Source organism: Mesoplodon densirostris, chromosome 16, assembly GCF_025265405.1.
Source record: "Mesoplodon densirostris isolate mMesDen1 chromosome 16, mMesDen1 primary haplotype, whole genome shotgun sequence".
Classification (NCBI taxonomy): Eukaryota; Metazoa; Chordata; class Mammalia; order Artiodactyla; family Ziphiidae; genus Mesoplodon; species Mesoplodon densirostris.
The window spans coordinates 5,850,316-5,875,706 of record NC_082676.1 but is presented as its reverse complement, the minus strand read 5'-3'; the positions used below and the strand labels follow the sequence as shown (position 1 = coordinate 5,875,706).

The 25,391-nt window shown below is 44.7% G+C and overlaps 1 protein-coding gene across 2 annotated transcripts in view; it reads right to left on the bottom strand.

Annotated features, from left to right (window-relative positions):
* CTCFL (CCCTC-binding factor like) overlaps positions 1-22,003 on the bottom strand; it is a 29,992-nt gene extending 7,989 nt beyond the window's left edge. The window contains exons 1-9 of one of the 2 annotated variants that reach the window (XM_060077997.1): positions 21,689-22,003; positions 21,464-21,589; positions 20,601-20,814; positions 16,475-16,645; positions 16,032-16,165; positions 12,991-13,111; positions 12,165-12,314; positions 9,587-9,747; positions 6,125-6,307 (exon numbers count right to left, since the gene is read on the bottom strand). In XM_060077997.1, coding sequence (XP_059933980.1) covers positions 6,125-6,307; positions 9,587-9,747; positions 12,165-12,314; positions 12,991-13,111; positions 16,032-16,165; positions 16,475-16,645; positions 20,601-20,814; positions 21,464-21,589; positions 21,689-22,003 — 1,575 coding nt within the window. Of the gene's footprint in view, positions 1-6,124; positions 6,308-9,586; positions 9,748-12,164; positions 12,315-12,990; positions 13,112-16,031; positions 16,166-16,474; positions 16,646-20,600; positions 20,815-21,463 lie in introns of both variants that reach the window. The other variant, XM_060077996.1, reaches the window with a different exon arrangement.
* Positions 22,004-25,391: the final 3,388 nt, after the last annotated feature.

Sequence of the window (25,391 nt, the reverse complement as noted above, 5' to 3'; positions counted from 1 at the left end):
AAAGGGAAATCTGAGGAGAATTACACCATTTTCATTAATCTGGGACACTTATAATCCTTCACCCCACAGTTGCTGCAGTTCATTTTGTATTCCTGTGTATACTATGAACTCCTAACACAGGAAGTTAATTCAAAGTATACTGTTGTCCTCCTAGACAAAGATAATGTACTGATAACAATGTCACTTCTTGTATTTACGAGTTCAGCGAAAGAGATGAAAGTGACACCCATTCCTCTTCTTGGGAATCACAAGTTGAATAGAAGTATTCAGCACTGGTCATGCTAGATCTCTAAAGAACTAGGCACACAAAAACCAATAAGTAACCATAAGTCCATAAATAATCATTATTTCACTTAATTAAAGTATTCACTCTTTCTAGATAACATCTTCAAAATAGAATTTTTTCTTTGATATTAATTTTTTTGTTGTTGTTGCCATTGTTTTGTTGGTTTCGGATTACCATTAACTTTTGTAACTTCTCTTAAAAATAAGAGTAACAATTTTCCAACTGTAATGACTCAACATTTATGCCATGCTAAATTATTACATTAAAAACCTTCTTTTTAAATTATATAAAGGGAATTAATAAGAAGTTCTCTATCTAAAAAATGTTTTTAATTAAAAAAAATAAGAGTAACAACAAAAACAGAGTGACAATGTTAGGGAACTAATAGATTTAATGATCCTCAAAGATATAACTCCAATCTTATGAATCCGGCATCCTTAGGGCTAGCACAGAGCCTGGCACCTAGTAAGTCTTTCACCAATTTGTGTTAAATGAGCATATGTGGCCCTGTCTAAATGATGCAGTTCCAGAAAAAGCACTCTGGTGCCGTCCAAGGCAAATCACACACTTGCCGCGTGGTTAAGATCCCTTGACTTATCTGGTCCTCTACCAAAGCTTTTCTCTCCATTCTTGGAAGCCCTTTGAATCCAATTCTAGTTCTCTGATGCTAACATTTTCCTTACAATCTACTAAAGAAGGAGGAGTCGGAAAGGGACAAGGGAGAGGAGGGAAAAGAAAAGAAAAGGAAGGTGTGCAGACCACGAAACGTCTCCACCTTCTCCATCTTACTGCTTTTTGCTCACAATGAGCCATCCAAGAGGTGGATCAAAATCCACCAAAGTCCAGGAGGTTATGGTCTATACAGGTGTTCAATCAGGGATCTCATTGTTGATGGGGACCATTTTTAAAGCCTTCATTGAATCTGTTACAATATTGCTTCTTTTTTATGTTTTGGTTTTTTGGCTGCGAGGCATGTGGGATCTTAGTTCCCCGACCAGGGATCGAACCCGCACCCCCTGCGTTGGAAGGCAAAGTCCCAACCACTGGACTGCCAGGGAAGTCCCTCTCCATGTCTTTTCATGGCTTGATGGCTTGTTTCTTTTTAGTGCTCAATAATATTCCACTGTCTGGATGCACCACAGTTTGTTTATCCATCCACCTACTCAAGGAAGTCTTGGTTGTTTCCAAGTTTGGGCAATTATGAGTAAAGCTGCTGCTATAAACACCTGTGTGTAGGTTTTTGTGTGGACATAAGTTTTCAACTCTTGGGTAAATACCAAAGAGCACGACTGTGGAATTGTGTGGTATGAGTAGGTTTAGTTTCGTAAGGAAGTTCCAAACTGTCTTCCAAACTGGCTGCACCATTTTACACTGCGACCAGCAATGAAGAAGAATTTCTGTTGTTCCACCTCCTCGGTGGCGTTTGGTGTTGTCAGTGTTCCGGATTTTGGCCATTCCAATAGGTGTGTCGTGGCATCTCATTGTTTTCATTTGCATTTCCCTGATGACATATGATGGAGAACAATTTTTCACATGCTTATTTGTCATCTGTATATCTTCTTTGGTGAGGTGTCAAAGTCCTTGGCCCATTTTTTAACTGGGTTGTTTTCTTATTGTTGAGTTTTAAGTGTTCTTTATATGCTGGATAAATCTTTTATCAGATGTGACTTTTGTAAATATTTTCTCCTAGTTTGTAGCTATGTTCTCATTCTTTTGACACAGTCTTTCACAGAAATTTTTAATTTTACTGAAGCCCAGCTTATCAGTTTTTTCTCTCATGGATCATGTCTTTGGTGTTTTATCTAAAAAGTCATCACCATACCAAGGTCATCTAGATTTTTTCGTATGTTATCTTCTAGGACTTTCACAGTTTTGTGTTTTACATTTAGGTCTGTGACTCATTTTTTTTTCTTATATCTTTATTGGAGTATAATTGCTTTACAATGTTGTGTCAGTTTCTGCTGTACAACAAAGTGAATCAGCTAAATGTATAGATAGCCCCATATCCCCTCCCTCCCACCCTCCCTATCCCACCCCTCTACGTTGTCACAAAGCATGGAGCTGATCTCCCTGTGCTATGCAGCAGCTTCCCACTAGCCATCCATTTTACCTTCGGTAGTGTACATATGTCAATGCTATTCTCTCACTTTGTCCCAGCTTCCCCTTCTCCCTGTGACCCATTCTGAGTTAATTTTTGTGAAGAGTGTAAGGTCTGTATTTAGATTCCTTTTTTTTTTTTTGCACGTGGATGTCCAGTTGTTCCAGCATCATTTGTTGAAAAGATTATCTTTTTTCCATTGTCTTGCCTTTGGTCCTTCCTCAGAGATCAGATGACCGTATTTATGGAGGTCTATTTCTGGGTTCTCTATTCTGTTCCATTGATCTGTTTGTCTGTTCTTGCACCGATACTGCACTATCTCTCGATTACTGAAGCTTTATTTGAAGTCGGGTAGCATCCGTCCTCCAACTTTATTCTTCTCCTTCAATACTGTGTTGGTTATTCTGGGTCTTTTGCTCTCTCTGTAAACCTTAGAATCAGTTTGTCAACATCCACAAAATAACTTGCTGAGATTTTGATAGGAACTGCTTTGAATCTATAGGTGACGTCTTGATGATATCGAGTTTTCTTGTCCATGAACATGGACTATTTCTCCATTTAGTTCTTCTTTGATTTCCTGCATCAGAGCATTCTTCATTTCTGTTACATTGCTGTTGATCTCTAGCACGTCTTTGTGGTTCTTTCTTTGGATTTCCAGCTCTGCTTACATTGCGTGCTGCCTACTTTTTCTGTTAGCGCTCTTAGCATATGAATCATAGTTGTTTTAAGCTCCTGGCCTGGTAACTCCAACATCCCTGCCATTCCTGATGCTTGCTCTCTCTCTTCAAATTGTGTTTTTTGCTGTTTGGCACACCTTGGAATTTTTCTTTTTTTTTGGATAAAAGAAGCTGCTGTAAATAAGCCTTTAGTAATGTGGTGGTGTGGGGTGCATTCTCCAGCCTGTGTTGAGGGCTCAGCCTTTTCGTGAGCCTGTGCCTCTGGGCTGTGGTTTCTCAGTTTCTTTTTTCTCCCCTCTTGGGTGGAACAGAATGTCTAGGATGGGGTGGACTTGGGTATTTCCCTTTCCCAGGTCAGTTAGGTTCTGATAAAACCCCAGCAGATTAGGCACTGGTTAACTAGTCTACCCCTAGGACAGGCCTTGGTAAGAAGAATGGTTCCTTTTCCAATCCCCCTGCAGGAAGCAGAAGGAGATTTTGTGTGATTTTTTTTTAGATATTCGCTGTGGGAACCTTGTTAAACTCCTGGCGGTAAAGCTCACAATATTGTGGAGATCCCCCTATGTCTGGATCCCCCTGCACCTTTCAACACTCAGAGTTGTCCACACCGAGCCTCCAGCAATTCATCAATGACAGCTCTGGTTTTCCTACACCGGCACTGGCTTCCACAGCAGTTCCTGCTTCTAAGTCTCTGCTCAGGTAAGAGGGGACTCCCTGCATTCACCTGTCTGTATCTCCAAGCTTGGGGGCAGCGGTTTGCCCTGTGGCCTCACCTCTTTTATGGATCCTAAAGAGTTGTTGATTTTTCACTCTATTCAGTTTTTTACTTGTTAGGATGAAGTAGTGACTTCCAAGTTCCTTACACATGGAACCAGATGTGGGAAATCCCTTTCTTTTATTTTTTATAAACATCTTTACTGAGATATAATTCCCATACCATAAAATTCACCTGTTTAAAATGTATAATTCAAGGTTTTTAGTTCATTCACAGAATTGTGCAACTATCCACCACAATCAATTTTAGAACATTTCAGAAAGAAATCCTATACCGTAAACACTCTACATTCCCTCTCCTTCCAGCTCCAGGCAACCACTAATCTACTTTCTGTCTCTATGAATTTGCCTGTTCTGGACATTTCATCAAGATGGATCAAATAATATGTAGCCTTCTCTGTCTGCCTTTTTTCAAGGTTCACCCATGTTATATAGCATGTATCAGCGTTTCACTTCTTTTTGTGGTTGCATAATATTTCAGTGTATGCGCGGGCCGTGTTTTATCTGTTCGTTAGTTGATGTACATTTGGGTAGTTTCCACTTTTTGGCTATTATGAGTAATGCTGCTGTGAACATTTGTGTACAGGTTTTTGTGTGGCCATATGTTTCAACTCTTTGGGATACATGCCTAGGAGTGGAATTGCCGGGTCATATGGTAACTCTATGTTTAACTTTTTGAGGCACTGCCGGACTGTTTTACAAGGTGATTTCGCCATTTAAAAATCCCACCAGCAATGTATAACAGGTTCAGTTTTCCCACATCTTTTATTATCTGCCTTCTTTGATCACAGCCATTCTAATGGCTCATCCTAGGGGTATCTCACTGTGATTTTGATTTGCATTTCCTTAGTGACGAATGTTTTCATGTGCCTATCGGCCATCTGTATATTTTCTTCGGAGAAATGACTACTTAGATCCTTTGCCTGTTTTTAATAGGGTATTTAACTTTTTATTATAGTGTTGTAAAAATTCTTTCTATATTCTAGATGCAAGTCCCAATGTGCTTTCTTGAATGGAAGGAAAAGTTTCAAAACTTCTGACTTTATGTTCTGAAGGATTCTATGAGGCTGACATACTCTTTTCTCTGCTTTCTTGTTTCTCACACCAAAGGGCAGCTTATTTACAATTTTAACTCAGCATGAATGACATTGTTTTTGGAGCACTGCCACCGCTTCTGTTTGAAATTTTGAACTAACAGCATTAACACTCCAGAACTGTCCCACACACTACCCAAAAAACACAACTACCCTACCATCTTCTTCTAAGAGAAAAGATAGTTTCTTCCATAAAAATAGTCAAGTTCAGATAATTTTAAACTTTTATAAAGTACACACATCATCTAGGGATCTAGCTAATCATCTGTGGTAGCTTTAAAATGTCCACAAATTCTTTGGCACTCTTTCTTTCAAAAGGGACTTTACCCCTCACCCCTTGAGTACGGGCTGGATTATATGATGCATTTCTAATGAACAGAAGTAGGGTCGTGTCACTTCTAAGATTAGGGGACACTGTGGCTTCCTCCTTGCTCTCTCTCGCTCTGGTCACGAGGACACTTGAGCAGCCCAACGGAGAGGTCCATATAGTGAGGAACTGAAGCCTCCTGCCAACAGACATGATGAGCACGCCATCTTGGAAGCGGTACCTCCAGCTCCAGTCAAGCCATCAAATGACTGCAGCCCCTGACAACATCCAGACAGTAACTCACAAGAGACCCAGAGGCAGAACCACCCAGCTGAGCCACTCCCAACTTCCTGACCAGCAGAAAATGAGAGATAACAAATGTTGGTTGTCTTAAGCCACTAGGTCTCGAGGTAATTTGTTATGCAATAGATAACTAATACAACACCTAAAAAAATAAAATTGAAGAGTAAGTATTTCTGAGCACAGTACCGAGAGTCCTATTCTAAGAATATCTACAAAACATATTAAAAATTGCATTCTCTCTGTGAAGTAGCCTAAATCTAATCCACAGGGACAATTTAAAAAATGTTACCCTAAAAGCAGGGGTTCTTTGTAGATTGTTTGGGAGTCTGAGAACTCCCTAAAGCCATTTGCAAGATTCTGTCTGCAGGAGTGTCTTTTTTCACGGAAGGGAAACCACATGTTTATAAGATTTTCAAGAGTTTTGTGACTCCAAAAAACTCATAACCACTTTCTTAATGCATGACAGATGCTATCTTAAATCCTGGCAAGTTTCTATAATCAGGATAAAACTGCCCAAGTGTGACACCATGCCTGGGACACAGGGATCTTTTCAAGGAGGATTTATTGGGACTTGAGTGAGCTTACCAAGCGGGAAAAGCCTTTGCCACACCTGGAGCATTTGTAAACAGTCGGGACGAAAGTTGTATCATGGTATTTCTTGAAGTGCACATTTAGAAGTTGCTTCTGTCGGAAACATCTATTGCAGGAGAGGCAGGCAAACGGCTTCTCTCCAGTGTGGATACGTATGTGAACTGTCATATGACGTTCCTAGAAGGGAAGGAAAACAAATGGCTGAGCTGACAGGAATTTTTTAGCATCAGATGTTATTTATTGTATACCTTTTTTTTTTTCCTCCCCAAAGATGTGGGCATTTTTTTTTTTTTTTTTGTGGTATGCGGGCCTCTCACTGTTGCGGCCTCTCCCGTTGCGGAGCACAGGCTCCGGATGCGCAGGCTCCGGATGCGCAGGCCCAGCGGCCATGGCTCACGGGCCCAGCCGCTCCGCGGCATATGGGATCCTCCCAGACCGGGGCACGAACCCGTATCCCCTGCATCGGCAGGCGGACTCTCAACCACTGCGCCACCAGGGAGGCCCTATGTGGGCATTTTTAAGAAAAAACAAAGCAAACGCATTCTTGACACAGCACTACCATGGAAGTAGTGCAGTCTGGCCTCTAGGAAAGAAGCTTACACAGTCCCTGCCATCAGGTTACCAAGTGCTCATGATTAATCCTAGCTGGTCCTACAGTCCCAGGAGGGATGCAGTAGAACATATCTTGGGGAGTGAAACCGTAATCAATTTCCCCTCCAAAAGAGCTTATGTGTTTGCAGCCCTATTTCTATAATTATTTGCCATGACCTGAGTTTACAAAGGGCAGATGGAACCTGCAAACTTGAAAATCTATTGTTAGAGTTTCAACTCAGCAGACTTTTGGGGTCTGAAGGACATTAAGCATCTAAACATTTTCCCGGCTACTTCCTGATAGTGTTACAAATCTTCATATCGATTTAAAAGCATAGTGGGGGACTTCCCCGGTGGCACAGTGGTGAAGAATCCACCTGCCAATGCAGGGGACACGGGTTCGAGCCCTGGTCCGGGAGGATCCCACATGCCGCAGAGCAACTAAGCCTGTGAGCTACAGCTACTGAGCCTGCGCTCTAGAGCTCGAGAGCCATAACTACTGAGCCCATGTGCCACAACTACTGAAGCCCGCATGCCTAGAGCCCGTGCTCTGCAACAAGAGAAGCCACCGCAATGAGAAGCCCACACACTGCAACAAAGAGTAGCCCCCACTCGCTGCAACTAGAGAAAGCCCATGCACAGCAGTGAAGACCCAACGCAGCCATAAATAAATAAATAAATTTAATAAATTCCTTTTAAAAAAAATAAAGCATTTGGGTGAAAATAATTGTTCTTGGCAAAGAAATCACCAAAAATTTTAACTAAGATTTATATGAGTAAATCATTTGGGGCATCAGGACAAGAATATAGAGAGAGCCAAGCAAAAGTACACATTTGATTTGTTTTACTTAAAATGGCATGATTATTCAGATGGAATATATGGCCACTTCTGCATTACTGTTAATGCCCTAACTGATGGTCTTCCCTGCAACCTTTCTCTCATGAACATACACCTCCCCGCCACACACCTTTCAGCTCATCCCTCTCTCCCAGGTAAGCATCACCTGGTCTCCTGCTGGGAGTCATGGACCACCTGGGAGGGCTGCTCTGCAGGACCGAAGCGGCTCAGTGCACCCGGCAGTGCTCCAGCCTCATCCCTGGCTTCCAGGTACCCCTGTCTGCTCTCTGCTCCCCAAACACCTGGGGCTCTATCCTCCCTGGGACCACCTCCCAAGTCTCATCCATCTTCCAGGAAGCTCTCTTAGTTCATTTACACAAATTTGAGCCTGAGGCATCCGAACAGTCTAAAGCTCAAAATCTACGAGAAAAACTCCCTCTCCTTTATTCAAAGCATATACTATTTCTAGCCCACACTTTGAAACACAATAAGAACTGACCTCCACCTCTGGTGACCAGTGGCAAAATATTCACAGTAGCACACAATGCTTCAAAACCGCTGTTCAGTTCTTCAGCTTTTGGTCTTAGGACCCATTATACTCATAAAAAATCATGGCCAACTCCAAGGAGTTTTTGTTTATGGGGATGATATCTATTAATATTGACTGTATTAGAAATCAATTGAGAAATTAAAAATATAAAAAATATTTATCAATTCATTTAAAAATAACAACAAATCAACTATGTCAACATACTTCTGTAAATGTCTATTATCTATTTTTTTAAAACAAAAAAACGAATGTCTCGCCTCATATATAAGATTGCACTATTTGGGACATACTTGTATACAAAAGTATTTGTTGTTTACCTGAAATTCAAATTTAACTGGTCATTATCTATTTTTGTTTCTAAGTCTGGCAACCTTATTCAAAGGAAATAGCTTCTGCCTTCGGTCTGCAGGGGTGTGTTATTGTGGCTGAAGTAGATGAAGAACATCTGCTCTCCCAGATATGTAGTTGGGAAAGGGAGCAGAATTTTTATAGTTTTTTTCAAATAATTGTGGATATTCTTCTCTATTACACCAAAATTCAACAAGTAATTTCTTAAAAGTTGGTTAAAATGTGGGGCCTGAAACCACACCAATGAACTTTTTGTGCTTTGTTATGTTAAAATGTGTTGATCTTTTTATACTTTGAATGGATCTTTTACCCATGCATGATTTTGTAAATAACAGATGGGTCATTTGGAAAACACCAGCTTACTGAGTTATAAAGAGCTTCTAGGTGTTGAATATATACGATTAAAAATGCTTTCTTAAAATCACTTCAATCTCATTTGAAAAGTCTTAAGTATTAGAAAGCTGCCAGGTTCACCCTGATGGATATAATTTTCCAAGTGGGAATTGCTTTCTTGGCAACCCATTTTCCTTGACATGGCAGGATCACTTCATTTGCTTTCGAGAGAATGTCTACCAAATACCCAATAATGGAATAAGTAGAGTTTGTCATCTGTTCTTTCAAGAAAAAATAGTGATTCATGAAAAAGTGGCTAGTTGAGCTGGCAACTCAAACGTCCCCCAGATGCCTCCTCCAGATGACCACCATGCTTTGGAGGACAGCGGAGGTGCTTTATGCCAACTTCGGAGTTCATCACGCAGACTATTAAAAAGAGCATTCAGGGTCAAGACAGAATAAAGTGAATAACTTTCGCTGCTTTGTCAAGGACACTCTTAAGTAAACTGCACTTTCTTTTTGCTGCCAGTGCCCGAAGAACAAGAACACAGTGGTCCTGCTTGGTGTGGCCGCAGTGACTCACATTAAAGCAGCTCCACTGTTTTTGCACCATCAGTACCAATGTCACCTAGTGAAGAGGGCAAATAATGTGTTGGCATTACAACTAGTTAATAACAGTGATTTTGATCTTATGATCCCGATTGGTTTCAAGGACCTCTAGGGGTCTGTGAACCACACTTGAAGAACGCTTGCTTTCAACTCTCGGCTCCTTCCCAAAGTGCCTGAAACACAGTACCTCCTTGCAGGCGTAGCTGCAGTGTTCGCACTTGAACCTCTTCTCGTTTTTGTGAGTTTTCTGGTGCTGAATGAGAGCATAGCGCTCGTGGAAGACAGCAGAACAGTAGCGGCACTTCATCTCTGCAGCTCTGTACGTATGCATGTTGAGCAAATGGACACCTAAAAGAGTAACAGAACATCACGTGGGACAATAGGGTTACTTTCTGTGAGGCCGATTTCCCCTACGCTCCAAATAGGGTTTCTCATCCTTGCTACTACAGGCAGACCTCGGAGATATTGCAGGTTCCGTTCCAGACCATCACAATAAAGTGAATCACATGGATTTCCTTGTTTCCCACCGTGTATAAAATTGAAGTTCATGGGCTTCCCTGGTGGCGCAGTGGCTGACAGCCCGCCTGCCGATGCAGGGGACACGGGTTCGTGCCCCAGTCCGGGAAGATCCCACATGCCGCGGAGTGGCTGGGTCTGTGAGCCAAGTCCGCTGAGCCTGTGCGTCCGGAGCCTGTGCTCCGCAACGGGAGAGGCCACAGCACTGAGAGGCCCGTGTACCACCAAAAAAATAAAAAAATAAATTAAGTTCATGCTATACCGTAGTCTATTAACTATGCAGTAGTAGCACTATGTCTAAAAAACAATGTACATACTTTAAAAATACTGCTAAAAAAAGCTAATCGTCATCTGAGCCTTCAGCAAGCGATAATCTTTTTGCTGGTGGAGGGTTTGAAATATTGCGAGATTTACCAAAATGTGACACAAGAAGTGAGCAAATGCTGTTGGAAAAGGGTGCCAACAGACTTGCTCAACGCAGGGTTGCCACAAACCTTCAATCTGTAAAAAACGCGGTATCTGAGAAGCACGAGAAAGCAAGGTGCAATAAAACGAGGTATGCCCGTATTAACACTTGAGGCTGGCTGATGCCTTCCTGGGTGGGTGTCTTGTTGTTCAGCAGCATCCCTGGCCTCTACCCTCTAGTGCCAGTAGCATCCCTTCCTCCCCACTTGTGACAACCAAAGTGCTTCCAGACATTGTGAAATGTCTCCTGGGAGGTAAAATCAGTCTCAGCTAAAAGACTGCTGCTCTAAAGGCACACCACACGGACATCTCATTTTAATATTCGTTCATATAGAGTTAAGCGTTACATAAGGTAAGGCATATCGGACCTAGCGTGTTCGTTTAACAAAGCACTTGGAGAACCTTACGGTGTGGGTGGACTTTTAGGATAATGTTAAAATGGTTTTACATAACAAAGATGTAACTTCTGTATTTTGGCTTCAAATAAAGCCCCGACGTTCTGTTAGAGGCCAGTGTTCTGTTTTTTCCTACGTCGTACTTGAGAGGCGCGCTCTAGGATGATTTCTGCTCAACGAAGTCTAAAGCGTGGTGGCTTTGTGATCCTTTGTGTAAGACATCTCTGCAGGGCAGAGGTACACACCTCATCCGTGCCGCCTCGGTCATTTAAAGAGCTTGGTGTCCCATATAGCGACAGGAAGGAAGACTTAGCTTGTGTACAAAGCATCTTACAGGTATATGGAGGTATAGGGAGTGCGCCACCGACTTGGGTGGGACGTAACCTGTATTTCTTTGCCGTGGTGTCGAAATGTCCTTTCTTGGCAACTGGCTCAAGACTCTTGTGCCCTACAGGGTCTCACTGGGCTGTTTTGCACCTGACAAAGGGTTTGGACGCAAAGTTAAGACTTCATTAAACACCTTTACCCTTTCAGAAATGTTTGCAAATGTTTGTGCCTCTCATCTCCAGAATTTCTCTGGGCAAACCAGGGACTCTATTTCTGCCCACATATTCTGAGTGTCACAGTGTTATGTGTTTTAGAAAGAAGAGAATGAGAGACGAGGAACCTTGAAACAAAGGAGAGGGGCTGGCTCACTCACCGTCACCCCCACCACCGCCCACGGCTAAGGAGGGCCGGCTTGCCCTGCAGGCGGGATACAATCCCAGCTCCCAATCTGACACTTGGAGCTGCTCAAGGCGCCTCGTATTGTTAGGAGGGTTTGCCTTGTCACAGTACAGATTTCACGTCCCGTGAAGCGGGCTCTTTTACTGAAGCAAGTTCCTTATGGGAAGAACCACATCTTGCTTCTTGCCCCTGCACCCTTGGTTCCCAGAATTGTTTAGGGTCACAGCAAGGGTTTAAGAAAAATTTGCTGAGTGTCACGGGAGAGATCATTTAATAGAGAGTCAGAACCTGCAGTCAGGCCACCTCCTGGCACCTGGTCACGAGACTCTGGGGCAGTTCGCTTTTTGTCCCTTATCCGCTTCGTCATCTGTAAAACCAGGTCCAATATGGAATAAAATAATATCCGGGGAAGCCCCTTATGAGCTCAAATGCCCTTGAGAACCCATCTGTGTACCTGGACCGGGCCTGGGCCAGACTCTGAAACTGCACTTATGAGATCTAGCCACAAGATGGCACCACAGGACGACCGGAAAAAAAAAAAACCCACCAGGAGCAGCTCCTGAATCCCGCTGCCTCCCTGGGATCAGGCCCAGGGCTCCACAGGCTTCCCGAAGAGCCGGCCCGCGGGGCAGCTAAAGGAAGTTCTCTACGCAAGACACTCACGCAGATCGCCCTTCCTTGCAGTGATGGTGGCACAGTGCGGGCACTGGTACTTGGGGGCGTTCTCGCTGTGCTTCTGCAGGACGTGTATCTTCATGGTCCCGCCCTGGCTGAAGCGCGCGTGGCAGATGCGGCATTCGTAGGGCCTCTCACCTGGGACACGGATGACGACAATGACCTTCCGCCTAGGGGCTGCACCCCAAAACCCCTGGTGCTCCCCAAAGGACACCTGGAGCTGAAAGCCTTTCTTTCCCCGCCAAGACTCCCTTTGCCACTCCTTTCGCGTGTGTTTGACCCCCAACTAGGGCCAGGTTCCTAAATCAAGCCCAGACAACGTGATGTCCAGCTGTGTGGACAGCAGCCCAGATGGGCGGCTCTCCTAACAGCTGGTGGTACTCACAGTTCAAGACCCACACCTAGTTCCTACCTTTGGTGTAAAGAACCCAGAGGCACACATAATCAGAGTCCTTATACAACAAAATATAGAGAGAGTGCTTGACGTAATCAGTACACTTTGTTTTTTGTTTTGCCTTAACGTTGAAGGATGAATTAAGGCGCCGACTTTTAAAAACCTGGAAAACCCATGGGAGCAAAGAGTTGACGGTGTTTAGTCTTCCCAGTGGGGTCACCACGGGGTATTTACGTGCTGTGTTTATGTGTTGAATTATGCTCCCTTAACACTAAATAAATGCAAAGGCAACATTCCTGTGTCAAAACTTCACTTTGACGTTCGAACTTTAATTCTGCACTGAAGATAACTTTGACAAGGTCACTTGTAAGAAGGAAACTACGCTTTACTTATTTGGCCTTAAGCGTGAGAAACTTTTACCGGAATGCGTCCTCATGTGCTGTTTCAGCTTGTAGGCGTCTTTGCCGCCGTAGCTACAGAGATGGCACTGAAAGGGGCGTTCGCCCGTGTGTGAACGGATGTGGCGCCTCAATTTACTTGCCTGATAAACAAATGAAAGATAATGATTGCAACAGAAACTTCAAACTTGTGGAGTCTTCAATAAACCAGCGTTATAAAAGATATCTAAACGAGTCCGATCTTAACAGCAGAGCCTACCTCACACCCTGAAGAAAACATGCTAAAGCCACTGCTTCTTCTTCTCTGTGGCGGATGATGCTCTGCATTTGATGCGTGTGTGTAAGACCCTCGGGCAATAGTGAGCAGGAGGTTCAAGAGACTCTCGCCTTCAGCTTCACTTTACAAAGGAAAATGGAAATCTAGCTGCTCCGTGGCATCCACAATCTTATTTTCATTTCTAAGACAACGGCCTCTCAATAGCTGCAAAGTTTAGATCATGCTGCAGAAGTGCAGAGGCCAGAAAATTTTTTGCTTGCATAAATAGAGAAACTTGAAAACGTGAGCTCTTGAATGGACCGACATCTGTCGGAAGCACTTCACAGTTCCAAGTTCTGTGGACCCTAAACGGCCCAGGGATGGAGGAACGCCTTCCTTGCCATTAAGAATAGATTCTACGCGGGGACTTCCCTGGTGGCGCAGTGGTTGAGAGTCCGCTGGCCGATGCAGGGGACGCGGGTTCATGCCCCGGTCCGGGAAGATCCCACATGCCACGGAGCTGCTGGACCCGTAAGCCATGGCCACTGAGCATGCGCGTCCTGAGCCTGTGCTCCGCAATGGGAGAGGCCACAACAGTGAGAGGCCCGCGTACCGCAAAAAAATAAAATAAAATAATAGATTCTACGCGGGAACTTCCCTCGTGGCACAGGGGTTAAGAATCCGCCTGCCAATGCAGGGGACACGGGTTCGAGCCCTGGTCTGAGAAGATCCCACATGCCGCGGAGCAACTAAGCCCTGCACCACAACTACTGAGCCTGCACTCTAGAGCCTGCGAGCCACAACTACTGAGCCTGTGCTCTAGAGCCCACGAGCCACAGCTACTGAGCCCGCGTGCCACAGCTACTGAGCCCACGTGCCACAACTACTGAGCCTGTGTGCTGCAACTACTGAAGCCTGCATGCCTAGAGCCCGTGCTCCACAACAAGGGAAGCCACCGCAATGAGAAGCCTGTGCACTGCAACGAAGAGTAGCCCCTGCTCGCAGCAACTACAGAAAGTCCAGCACAGCAACGAAGACCCAACGCAGCCAAAAATAAACAAATAAATAAATTTATATATATAAAAAAGAATAGGTTCTACACAGTAGCAGTTTGTAAGAACTTTTAAGTAGAAGAAAATAAATTCTAATTTGATTAATTACATATCGTAGGCAATTAGTTAAAAGGCAAACATGCCCATTTTATCATGTTTTTGGCTTATTGTAGTGACCTTCTAGGACTGTTCTTATTCTGTATTCATTTATTTCAGGCTCTTTTCTACCTTTAGCAGAAACAGAGGTCATGAACCATGCTTGGGCTACAGACGTGGGAAAGCCCTCGGCAGCCTGTCTGTGATCTTAGGAAGGCTCCACTTGGCCTGGTTCCCTAACGTGCGGCAAGTACCCAGAAGCCTAAAGAACATTCGAGAACAAAGGAAGACTTGGAATGGAAAACAAGACCCAAACCAAAAAATTTAGCTTAGATTTTTAGAAGAAAAAAAGATATCTTCGAGTGTATCAGAAAGCAAAACAAAAGGAATTTTTAAAATTGTAGCGTGAGAGGTTTGATAAGCTGAGTGCTGTGCGTGATCCAAGAAGGCTGTGTGTAAACCTTCTCTGGACGGCTTTGAAAGGTAGGAGGGGGCACGAGGGGAGTTCACAAGTTGGTGGACTCTGCATCCCAGCATCACACATCCCTGCTGGCACATGCGTAAAGGGGTGGCGTCAGGGTGGGGGGCTTTGGCCACTCCCCCTTGGTGCAGACCAGCATGCGAGGACTTGGAACATGCAAAAAACAGGGTGATGGCAGAAACAGAGGGTCCATATGTCGAGGTCGACCCTGGAGAAGGGTCTCAGCGAACGTGGGAAATTTGTGCTGAGAACTGGCAGGACACCAACCAAAAGTCTATTCTAGGCTTAGGATTCTCAGATGGCTTTGTTCTTTGAAACCCTCATTTTGTGTTTTCACAGTACAGTTTCAACCTTTAACTCAGATGATAAATAATTTTAAAAAATAGTTATAGCAAAAAGAAAAAATTTTTTTTTTTTGGAATCAAATTCTTCCCTGTCTGTGAAATTTCCTAGTTGATGAAACGCAGTTTCATTGCTACTGTATTTAAACGTTAGCCACATCCCCTTTAACTCAGTTCAATTCAAGTGTATCGGCCTTTCCCAATGGGGCTCAAAATCAGGACCCAGCACGCGCTCTGCTAGATAGTGGAGTTCTTAAAGATTAATTGTACAAAAGTGACACTCAAAAGTAAATATGCTGTTCTGTTGTTTCACTGAGGGTGTGCTAAATCTGCTGGAAGGTATAAATAAACCGATCTAGTGGAAATGAACACGACTTATAACTGAAGATTTAAAAAGTTGGCCTCTGTCATTAAGAGTGGAAATGGCCATGTTTAAATCTTTAAGCACATTGCTTTGCATCGAATCAAGTGCCATTGAGGAAAGCTCAAAAATCTCAGCAAAAATTCAGATTGGATCTCTGTTCTGTTAGAGCAAATACACTTTGATTTTGTGGAAGGAGTCCTACAAAGAATGCAGGGTAGAACTTTTTAACAAATATGAGAATTATTTCTCAAGGACCACAGGTTATTTGTAATTTGTACAGCTCTACATACTGCTTTCACTAGTCCGTAATCAAAGAAAAAAGGAAATCACATTTAAAAAATTAAATTTAGGAAACAACATGAGTATTATTGCCTGCAGAGATGTTACAAGAGAGTCTACTAGTAGTTAGACTTAACATGACTTTTACAGCAGCTTCTTAATACGACATTACGAAACTTGAAGAGTGAACTTACCTCTACGCTAGCATAGCTGCACACAGAACATTTAAAGGGCTTCTCGTGAGTGTGTTTATAACGACTGTGTCGGACAAGTTGTCCACTGGTGACAAATGCCATGTCACAGTCACCACACTTGTAGGGCCTGGTTCCTGTAAAATCACATAGTTTATTCTTTTAAGCAAGATTTAACCACAATTTTCCTAGGGAATCATAACTTATAAATGACACTCAGTCTCAAAATGCTTTAAAAATTAAGAGGCTCTTTAAACCACAAATGCCCCGGAAAGATATGAGAAAAATCTTTGGAACATCCAATGGTTTTAACTAAAATTGAAGAAAAAAGACAAAATTAAAGTCTAAAAAAATGTATTATTTTAATATACAAACAGATGGATTTGCATTCTTACCTAAGCCTCAACACACATCATTCAAGGGAAACATCCCTCTCAGCTGTTTACCTGTATGGGTGTTGATATGATTCTGAAGGAGAGTAACAGTACGGAAAGCTTTCAGGCAAAGGTGACACATATGGGGCTTTTCACCGGTGTGAGTTTTCATATGACGATTCAAACTCGAAATTCTAGAAGAGGTGAACGTGCAGATGTCACAGTGGAAGGTTCGTTTTACTTCTGCAGGAGGGAGAGACAACATTTATGTATTTGTAAAAACCTTTCTTTAGGTGTTCAAGTTCCACTTAAATACAAAGTAACTACACACATCCTTTTCTCACCTAATGTGGTAACTGAACAAAAGGTGCTCCATGTAAATGGTAAGCAAAAGAAAGCTGGGTGGCTATACTAATAGACAAAACAGATTTTGACAAAAATTGTTACAAGAGACAAATAAGAACATGAAGCAATGGTAAAAGAGTCAAACCATCATGAAGATGTAACAATTATACACCTACATGAACCTAATAACAGATCCCCAAAATACTTGGAGCAAAAACTGAAAGAACTGAAAGTAGGAAGAGATGCTTCAATAACAGTTGGAGACTTCAATGCCCCACTTTCAACAATGAAGAGAACTAGACAGAATATCATCAAGGAAACAGAAGACTTAAACAACATTATAAACCAACTGGACAGAAGAAACAGCTATAGAACACTCCACTCAACAACAGGAGAACATACATTCTTCTCAGGTACATAGGGCACCTTCTTCAGGAAAGACCATATGGTAAATCAGAAAACAAGTGTCAATTAATTTTAAAAGACAGAAATAATTTGCTCTCTGACCATTATGGAATGAAGTCAGAAATCAATAACAGAAGGAAATTTGGAAAATTCACAAATATATAGAAGTTAAACAACACACTCCTAAAGGACCAATGGGTCAAAGAAGAAATCACAAAGAAACTGTAAAATACTTTGAGATGAATAAAAGTGAAAACATGGCATACCAAGCTTACAGGATATAGCTAAAGTGCTCAGAAGGAAACTTTTAATTGTAAACACTTACATTAAAAAAGAAAAAATTGGGCTTCCCTGGTGGCGCAGTGGTTGGGAGTCCGTCTGCCGATGCAGGGGGACGCGGGTTCGTGCCCCGGTCCGGGAGGATCCCACATGCTGCGGAGCGGCTGGGCCCGTGAGCCATGGCCGCTGAGCCTGCGCATCCGGAGCCTGTGCTCCGCAACAGGAGAGGCCACAACAGTGAGAGGCCCGCGTATTGCAAAAAAAAAAAAAAAAAAAAGAAAAAAAATTTCAGATCAATAACATAACTTTACATCTTAAGGAACTAGAAAAATAAGAGAAGTCTAAACCCAAAGCTAGCAGAAGGAAGAAATAATAAGGGTTAGAGTGAAGATAAATGAGATAGAAAATAAGAAAACAGCAGAGAGGACCAATGAAACTGAAAGTTGGTTCTTTTAAAGGACCAACAATGACACTTTCTCTAGACTTGTAATCAAAAAAAAAGATAAGTCAAATAACTAAAACCGGGAAGCAAAGTGTACTACTATTTCTGTACTACCAACCATACAGAAATAAAAAGGACTATAAGAGAATACAGAAATGTGTGCCAATAAACTAGAAAACCTATACAAAATGGAAAATTCCTAGAAACACACAAACTACTAAAACTGACTCAAGAAGAAACAGAAAATCTAAATAGCCCTACAATCAATAAAGAGACTGAGTCATTAATCCAAAGACGTTCAACAAAGAAACCCCCAGGGCCAGATGGCATCATTGGAGACCAGACTTAAAGAATTAACATCAATCTAAAACTCTTAAAAAACATCTAAACTCCTCTAACATCTAAAACTCTTAAAAAAAAAAAAAAGAGAAGAGTAGGAAACACTTCCCAACTCATTTCATGAGGCCAGTATTACTCTGATACTGAAAAAAAAGACATCAAAACAAAACTATAGACCAATATCCCTTATGAATACTGATGCAAAAATCTTCAACATACTAGCAAACCAAATCCAGTAGCATATTTAAAAGATTGTGCACCTTGACCACGTGGAATTTATCACAGTAATGGAAGAGAGGCTGAACAGAGATGGAAATCAATCAATGTAATACACCAAACTGACAAAAGAAAGGGAGAAAAAAACCTACATGATCATCTCAATAGGTACAGAAGAAGCACTTCACAAATTCCAACACCCTTTCATGATGAAACAGTCAACAAACTTGGAATAGAAGGTTTTGGGGTTGAGTTCTGTTCCCCAAAAAGATCCGTTGCCGTCCTAATGGCAAATATCTATGAATGTGACCTTACTTGCACATAGGGTCTTTGAAGACAATTTCAGATGATCACACTGGACTAGGACGGGTCCTAATCCAATATGACTGGTACCCTTATAAGAAGAGAACAGAGACACAGAAAGAGACACATGGAGAACTTTATGTGACAACAGAGGCAGAGACTTGGAGGGACGCATCTACAAGCCAAGGATGCCGTGGTTGCCGCACCACCAGAAGCTAAGAGAAAGGCATGGAGCATATTCTTTTTTAGAGCCTTCCAACAGAGCATGGCTGTATCAACACTGTGATTTCAGACTTCCAGCTTCCGGAGCTGTGACAGAATATGTTTATGTTGTTTTAAGCCACCCAGTTTGTGGCATTTTGTTATGGCAGCCCAGGGAAGCTAACACAGGCACCAATTTAAAAATGGGCAAAGGATCTGAATAAACGTTTTTGAAGAAGACACACCAACAGCCAATAACACATGAAAAGATACTCAACATCATGAGTCATTAGGGAAATGCAAATGAAAACCGTAATGGGGTACCCCTTCACACTCTCTAGGATGGCTGTAGTTTTTTAAAATGGAGAATAGTGAGAATGTGGAGAAAGTGGAACCCTCCTATATTGCTGGTGGGAATGTAAATGGGTGCAGCTCCAGCTCCTCAAATAGTGAAACATAGAGTTTCCAGCAATTCCACTCCTAGGTAGACACCCAAAAGAACTGAAAACAGGTGTGCAAACAAAAACTTGTCCATGAATATTCATAGCAGCACCATGGACAATAGCTAAAAGGTAAAAGCAGCCTAAAGCTGGATCAACAGATCACTGGATAAACAGAATACGGTGTGTATCCATACAATGGAATGTTGTTCAGGGGTGAACGAATGAAGTACCGACACCTGCTACGACGTGGATGAGCCTTGAAAACGTTATGGTGAGTGAAGGAATCCAGACACAAAAGGCCACGTGTTACCTGGGTATGAGTCCATTAAATGAAATGCCCAGAAGTGACTTTAATGGGTACACTTTTCTTTTTAGGGTGATAAAAATATTCTGGAATTAGACAGTGGTGACATTTGCGCAGAATTGTGAATATATTAAAAATCCTGAACATCAGCTATAGGAGCTGGGAGTTTGGGGGTACAATCTCTTGATTTAAATATATGAGAAACTAATATATAGCAAAGGTTACGAATGCAACCAGCTACTGAAGCCAGAGGCAATCAGCATAAATGAATAACGTTAACCACGCATAAGAAGGGCCAGTGGTGGCAGTGTGGCTTTCTAAACTGAGTCTCTTTCTAACCCTGACTAGCTGTTGCTAGAAGGAGGAAACAGCCGAGGGTGGCCAGATATGACTTTTTATAAATGAGCTAAAAGTTGAGACTTCAAGGGTGGACTCTCCTGATTTAAATAAGGGAGAAACTAATGCTTTTTAAAAAGCTGAACAAATACTTTTCGAGGGTCAGAGTCATCCTCTTTCCTGGCCTCACCTAAACTTCCCTTCCCCTTAAAGGGCACCTCTGCTGCCCTCTGGGCATCACTCCTTCCTTCTCCAGGGCCTGAAGCACTTGCTCTGGTCTCTGTCAGACCCCCTAACCCCCCGGGGCTGCAAACTAGGGAGCAGATGGGGCCCAAACTTCTATTTATGTGCATGGCCCTTTTCGGAAGCCTCTGTTCTATGCTTTCAGAACATTTGCCCACAGGATGCAAAACTCTTTTGGATTTGATTCACAATACAGAATGTTCAAAATTTCTCCCATCCCCTGACATTCTGAAAGCGACTAAGGCAACCACTTCAAACTTCAACTGCCATGCCATCCCCTTCCCCTAAAGAGAATCAGCAGCCCTGTTGTTTGAAGAGTCTCTTACAAATGAACTGGCCTACCCTTTGCCTTTTTTTGACTTTTTGCAGCGTTGGCTTTTTCAACATGTGCTTGACCCAGCGCAGGTTTCTCAATATTTAAGGTTGCAATTGTCAGAACAATTTCATCTCTTCCTTCATCTCCTGGTCTCACATCCACAAGAAGAAACCACCTTTCTGTTTCTTCACTGAATCCACCTTCAGCCAGCAGCTGTTCCTCTTCCTGACCTTTCTCAGGCTAATACACAAAAACAGGTATTCAAACAAGTACAATACTATTAATTACAGCCTGATTCAACTCTTTGCTTTGATGAAACCATAGAACCCATAGAGAAAAACACAAATTAAAGAAGCACAGAAGATTGTCCATTGCAACCAAAATGCTTAAACTGTAATTACTAAGCATCAAGGGTTTCGGTGGCGAAACAGCACAATTTAAAAACTCGATGCATCTCATCGTATTCTAATTAGTGTAACTTTTTAAACTGTTTAAAAACAACATGAGGGGGCTTCCCTGGTGGCGCAGTGGTTGAGAGGCCGCCTGCCGATGCAGGGGACACGGGTTCGTGCCCCGGTCCGGGAAGATCCCACATGTCGCAGAGTGGCTGGGCCCGTGAGCCATGGCCGCTGAGCCTGCGCGTCCGGAGCCTGTGCTCCGCAACGGGAGAGGCCACAACAGTGAGAGGCCCGCGTACCACAAAAAAACAAAACAAAAACAACAACATGAGGTCCCCCAAGATTTTCCTGGGAAATATTTTTACTGTATTTAATTTTAAATTGAAAATTTTAAACTGCTTGTCCATACATAATACTGCATGAAGGGTAACTTTAAAAAATAGTTTTCTGGCTTCCTCCTCCGCCCCCCATTTTATTAAAACCAGTTGTACCTTTATAGATCCAGAGCTTTCTGCCAGGCTCACTGCACACTCACTGTCTTCACTGGCCCCGGCCACGTTCTCCTCCAGAACATGGAACTGCATCACCTCCACCTCCTGCAGCGAGTACACCTCCTCCTGGATGCTAATGGTGACACACTGGTGCAGGCTCTGCGGGGACCCCTCCCCAAGCCACACCAGCAACTGCAACCCACTACCAGCCTGCTGCACCATCACCTGCACCTCTTCCTTGTGCTGTGGTGCCAGGTCCTGCAGCTCCGCATCTTCGGAGGTCAAGTGCACCGTCTGCAGGGTCAGGATGTGCTTCTCGCCCTCCTCCAGGATGGCCAGCACGAGCTCCAGCTCGACCCCCGGGATCTTGGCCTGGAGGGCCCCGTGGGTGCTCTCGGCCTCTAACTCTTCAGAGCTTGGGTGTTCCCTCACTCTGCACACCCCTTCTGCTTCCTCCTCCAGGGTTTTTTCTGTTATCAGCTCTGGTTCTTTGATTTTGGTGAACTGCTCCGGAGGGACAGAGATCTCGGTCCCTGACATTGTGACCTGGTCTGTCAGAGAAAGAAGCAAGCCGTGTGGGTGGGCACAGTGGGTTCGGCCTTGCAGGCTTTGGGGCTGATCACGGCCTGACAAGTTTCCAGCCCCAAAAGGCTTTGGGGCTCACACGGCTCAGGACTAAGTTAACTCAGCCTAGGCCTAGAAGGGGCTGGACTAAGTAGGATTGAGACTAAAGCAGGTGTTTGTCCAGAAGATTCTAGAACCAACAGATTTGGGCCTGGGCAGGCTTTCAACAAATGCACATTCCAGGCCTGGAACACTTGACCCTGGGCAGGCTTCCAGCAAATGCACATTCTAGGCCTAGAAGGGAGGCCTGGACAAGCTTCCCACCAGGGCACAATTGCAGATTCAGCACCCTTTGAGCCACGGAGGCTTTCTGCCTCGAGCCTCTACCCATGCAGCCTTGGCTGTGCAGACCTCAGGTCTGGCATGCGCCCCTCCTGGTCTGGGGCACCTCCCCCCTCCTGGCTCCACCCTGGCAGACCCTCTCCTCGCCACCTACCAGAACCTTTCTTGCCTGCACCCACGCGGGGCAGCTCCGGCTCTGGAAGAGGCTGGAGTCTGGCCCCCGGGGGTGGCCCCTCACCCGGGAAGCGTGGCCTCGGCGCCCGGCCGGCCAGTCCCGGTAAGCTCCACCTCATGCCGCGTGCTGCAGGCCTGCGGCCGCCAGCTAGCTGCCTGGGCTCGAGGGTCAAGAACGGCAGTACGCAGGCGCAGGGCAGGAAAGTGGGGCGGTGTGCAAGGGGCGGGGCCAGGGGAGGGGTTGATGGAGCAGGTGGAATGTGGAGGAGAGGAGGTGGGAGCTGCAGGGGACCCTGCAGGTAGTGCTGAGAGCCCATGGGGGGTGGGGAGTGGAGGGGGACCTGCAGGGGGTGCTGAGACCTGCGGGGAGGTGGATGGGGGGGAGGGGAGGGGAGGGGGACCTGCAGGGGGCGCTGAGACCTGCGGGGAGGTGGATGAGGGGAGAGTGGAGGGGGACCTGCAGGGGGCGCCGAGACCTGTGGGGAGGTGGTTGAGGGGGGGAGGGGAGGGGGACCTGCAGGGGACACTGAGACCTGCGGGGGAGGTGGATGAGGCGGGGAGGGGAGGGGGACCTGCAGGGGGCACTGAGACCTGAGGGGGAGGTGGATGAGGCGGGGAGGGGAGGGGGACCTGCAGGGGGCACTGAGACCTGCGGGGAGGTGGTTGACGGGGGGGAGGGGAGGGGGACCTGCAGGGGGCGCCGAGACCTGTGGGGAGGTGGATGGGGGGAGTGGAGGGGGCCCTGCAGGGGGCACTGAGACCTGAGGGGGAGGTGGATGAGGCGGGGAGGGGAGGGGGACCTGCAGGGGGTGCCGAGACCTGGGGGGAGGTGGATGAGGGGGGGAGGGGAGGGGAGGGGGACCTGCAGGGGGCGCTGAGACCTGGGGGGAGGTGGATGAGGGGGCGAGTGGAGGGGGACCTGCAGGGGGCGCTGGTGGTGAGGGGGGGAGTGGAGGGGAGGAGAGAACCAAGTGAAAGGGGTTTTGAGAGATGGAGTGTGTGGAAGGGGCAGGAGGGAACCCGCTGGAGGCTACGGAGGGCCGAGCGCTGAGCGCGGGGTGGATGGTGGAGGAGAGGAAGAGTGGGAAGAGAGGGAGGGAGGGGGGAACCCGGCGGGCGTGATGGAGAACAGGAGTGAGCCCAGGCCATGGCCAGGGGGTGAGAAATGGAGGTCAGTGGAGTAAAAGACGTTGAGGGGTGAAGGGCGGGCTGTGGAGGAGATATGAGGAGGCCAGAAGGAAGACACGGCTTGGTGGAAGCAAGAGGGAGCGAGAAGGCGAGACGCTGGGAGGGGGCTGGACTCCCGAACAGCTTTACATCCTTCCCGGCTCTTTAGACAGTCTAAAGTTCTCTCCAGAACCTCTCCTGTAAGGCAGGTGGAGGGCAAGGGAAAGTGAGGGAGAAACAGAGAAGGGGGTGAGGGGAGAGGAGAAACTCAGTAGGAGACGTGAACCCACCACCTGTCCTTGAATTGCTCGCTTTAAAGGGGTTACTTTCTCTTGTACGAATTTCATCTCAATAAGTTCTTTTGAATGGAGAATAATGATTTTGATGGTCTCCACAAGGAGTTGGTTCTCCAGCTAGATACAAAATAAATACAAGTTTGGAGCCAAGGGATGATTAAAATCATTTGCAGTTCACCAGTGTCTTTAAGGCATGGTTTACACTATTCCAGGAAATTTCATTCTGTTTTATTTTTACTTTTTAATTTTTTTCAAAATTTTAATGAAAATATAATGTTTGCTGATTGTGTATAAATATATTTCGATGCCGGGAAACAAAAAATAACTCAAAGAAGAAAGCATTCTTGAGGACAGGATTGGGGTGGGCCTCCAGAACCTCAGTGGAGCAATGGCCTATCATTTAGCCTGCGTTTATTTGAGCCCATCTTCCAACAAACCAGTGATGGATTTTTCTCCCATCCATAGCCAGAGAATCGTTGATGTCCATCAAAGTGCTTCCTATATGCCTGCCCATTCATTCTCCACAGCCCCTTCTTGTAGCTCTGTGTATTTTATTTCACATTATCGTGCAGAGTACATATGCAGATTTTTTTCATTTTTGATAGTACAAAGGATAGAACTAAATTCACTTTTAAAAGAAACTCATTTGAAACTAACACAGCATTGTAAACCAACTATACTCCAGTAAAAAACCAAAAAACCAAAAAAACAAAAGCTCATGTACCAACAGTAATGGGTTTGTTGGTTAAAATCTTGGATGGCTAGTTTTAACATTGTGTCTGGGTTTCTATTACAGTATGTGTGCTATAGGGGTGAAGATAAATATTTGAAGGTCACTGGGAAAAGAGTGTGTTATAATAACTTCTTTTAAATCATTTAAATGAGTTTTTCTGCTTGAACAATCACGACCTATTTAGTGCCTTCTCGGGTAATTTTGCATTATTGCTCTCACACTCGTGCAGCTAGAAAGTTCTACCAGGATTTATATAATACATTCATGTTTAGAAATGTCAACTACGGATTAAAAACACATTTTTTAAAGGAGAGGAGGGACATAGAAAGGGGAAACCGAGGTAGCCTTGGAGGGAAAAGTAGGGGCTTAAAGAGGAGAGAGTCGGGGGGAGGGGCGAGCAGGGGGAGAGCCTCCTTGAAAGGGAGAGCGGGGTGACATGGATGAAGCACTCAAAGGAGGTAGGGCAGAGCAGACAGACCTGCAGTTTTCCCAACTTTGGTTCTGATGTGGAAAGTTCCAGCAAAGATTGCCTCTGTTTCCTTTCCTCTTTGCAGGCACCCCTGGGACTCCCTGGCAAACCTCCCACTGAAGGATGTGCCACCTTGGAGCGTCTGTGGAGCCTTCTTTCAGAAGATGGAGGTAGGAGGGACAC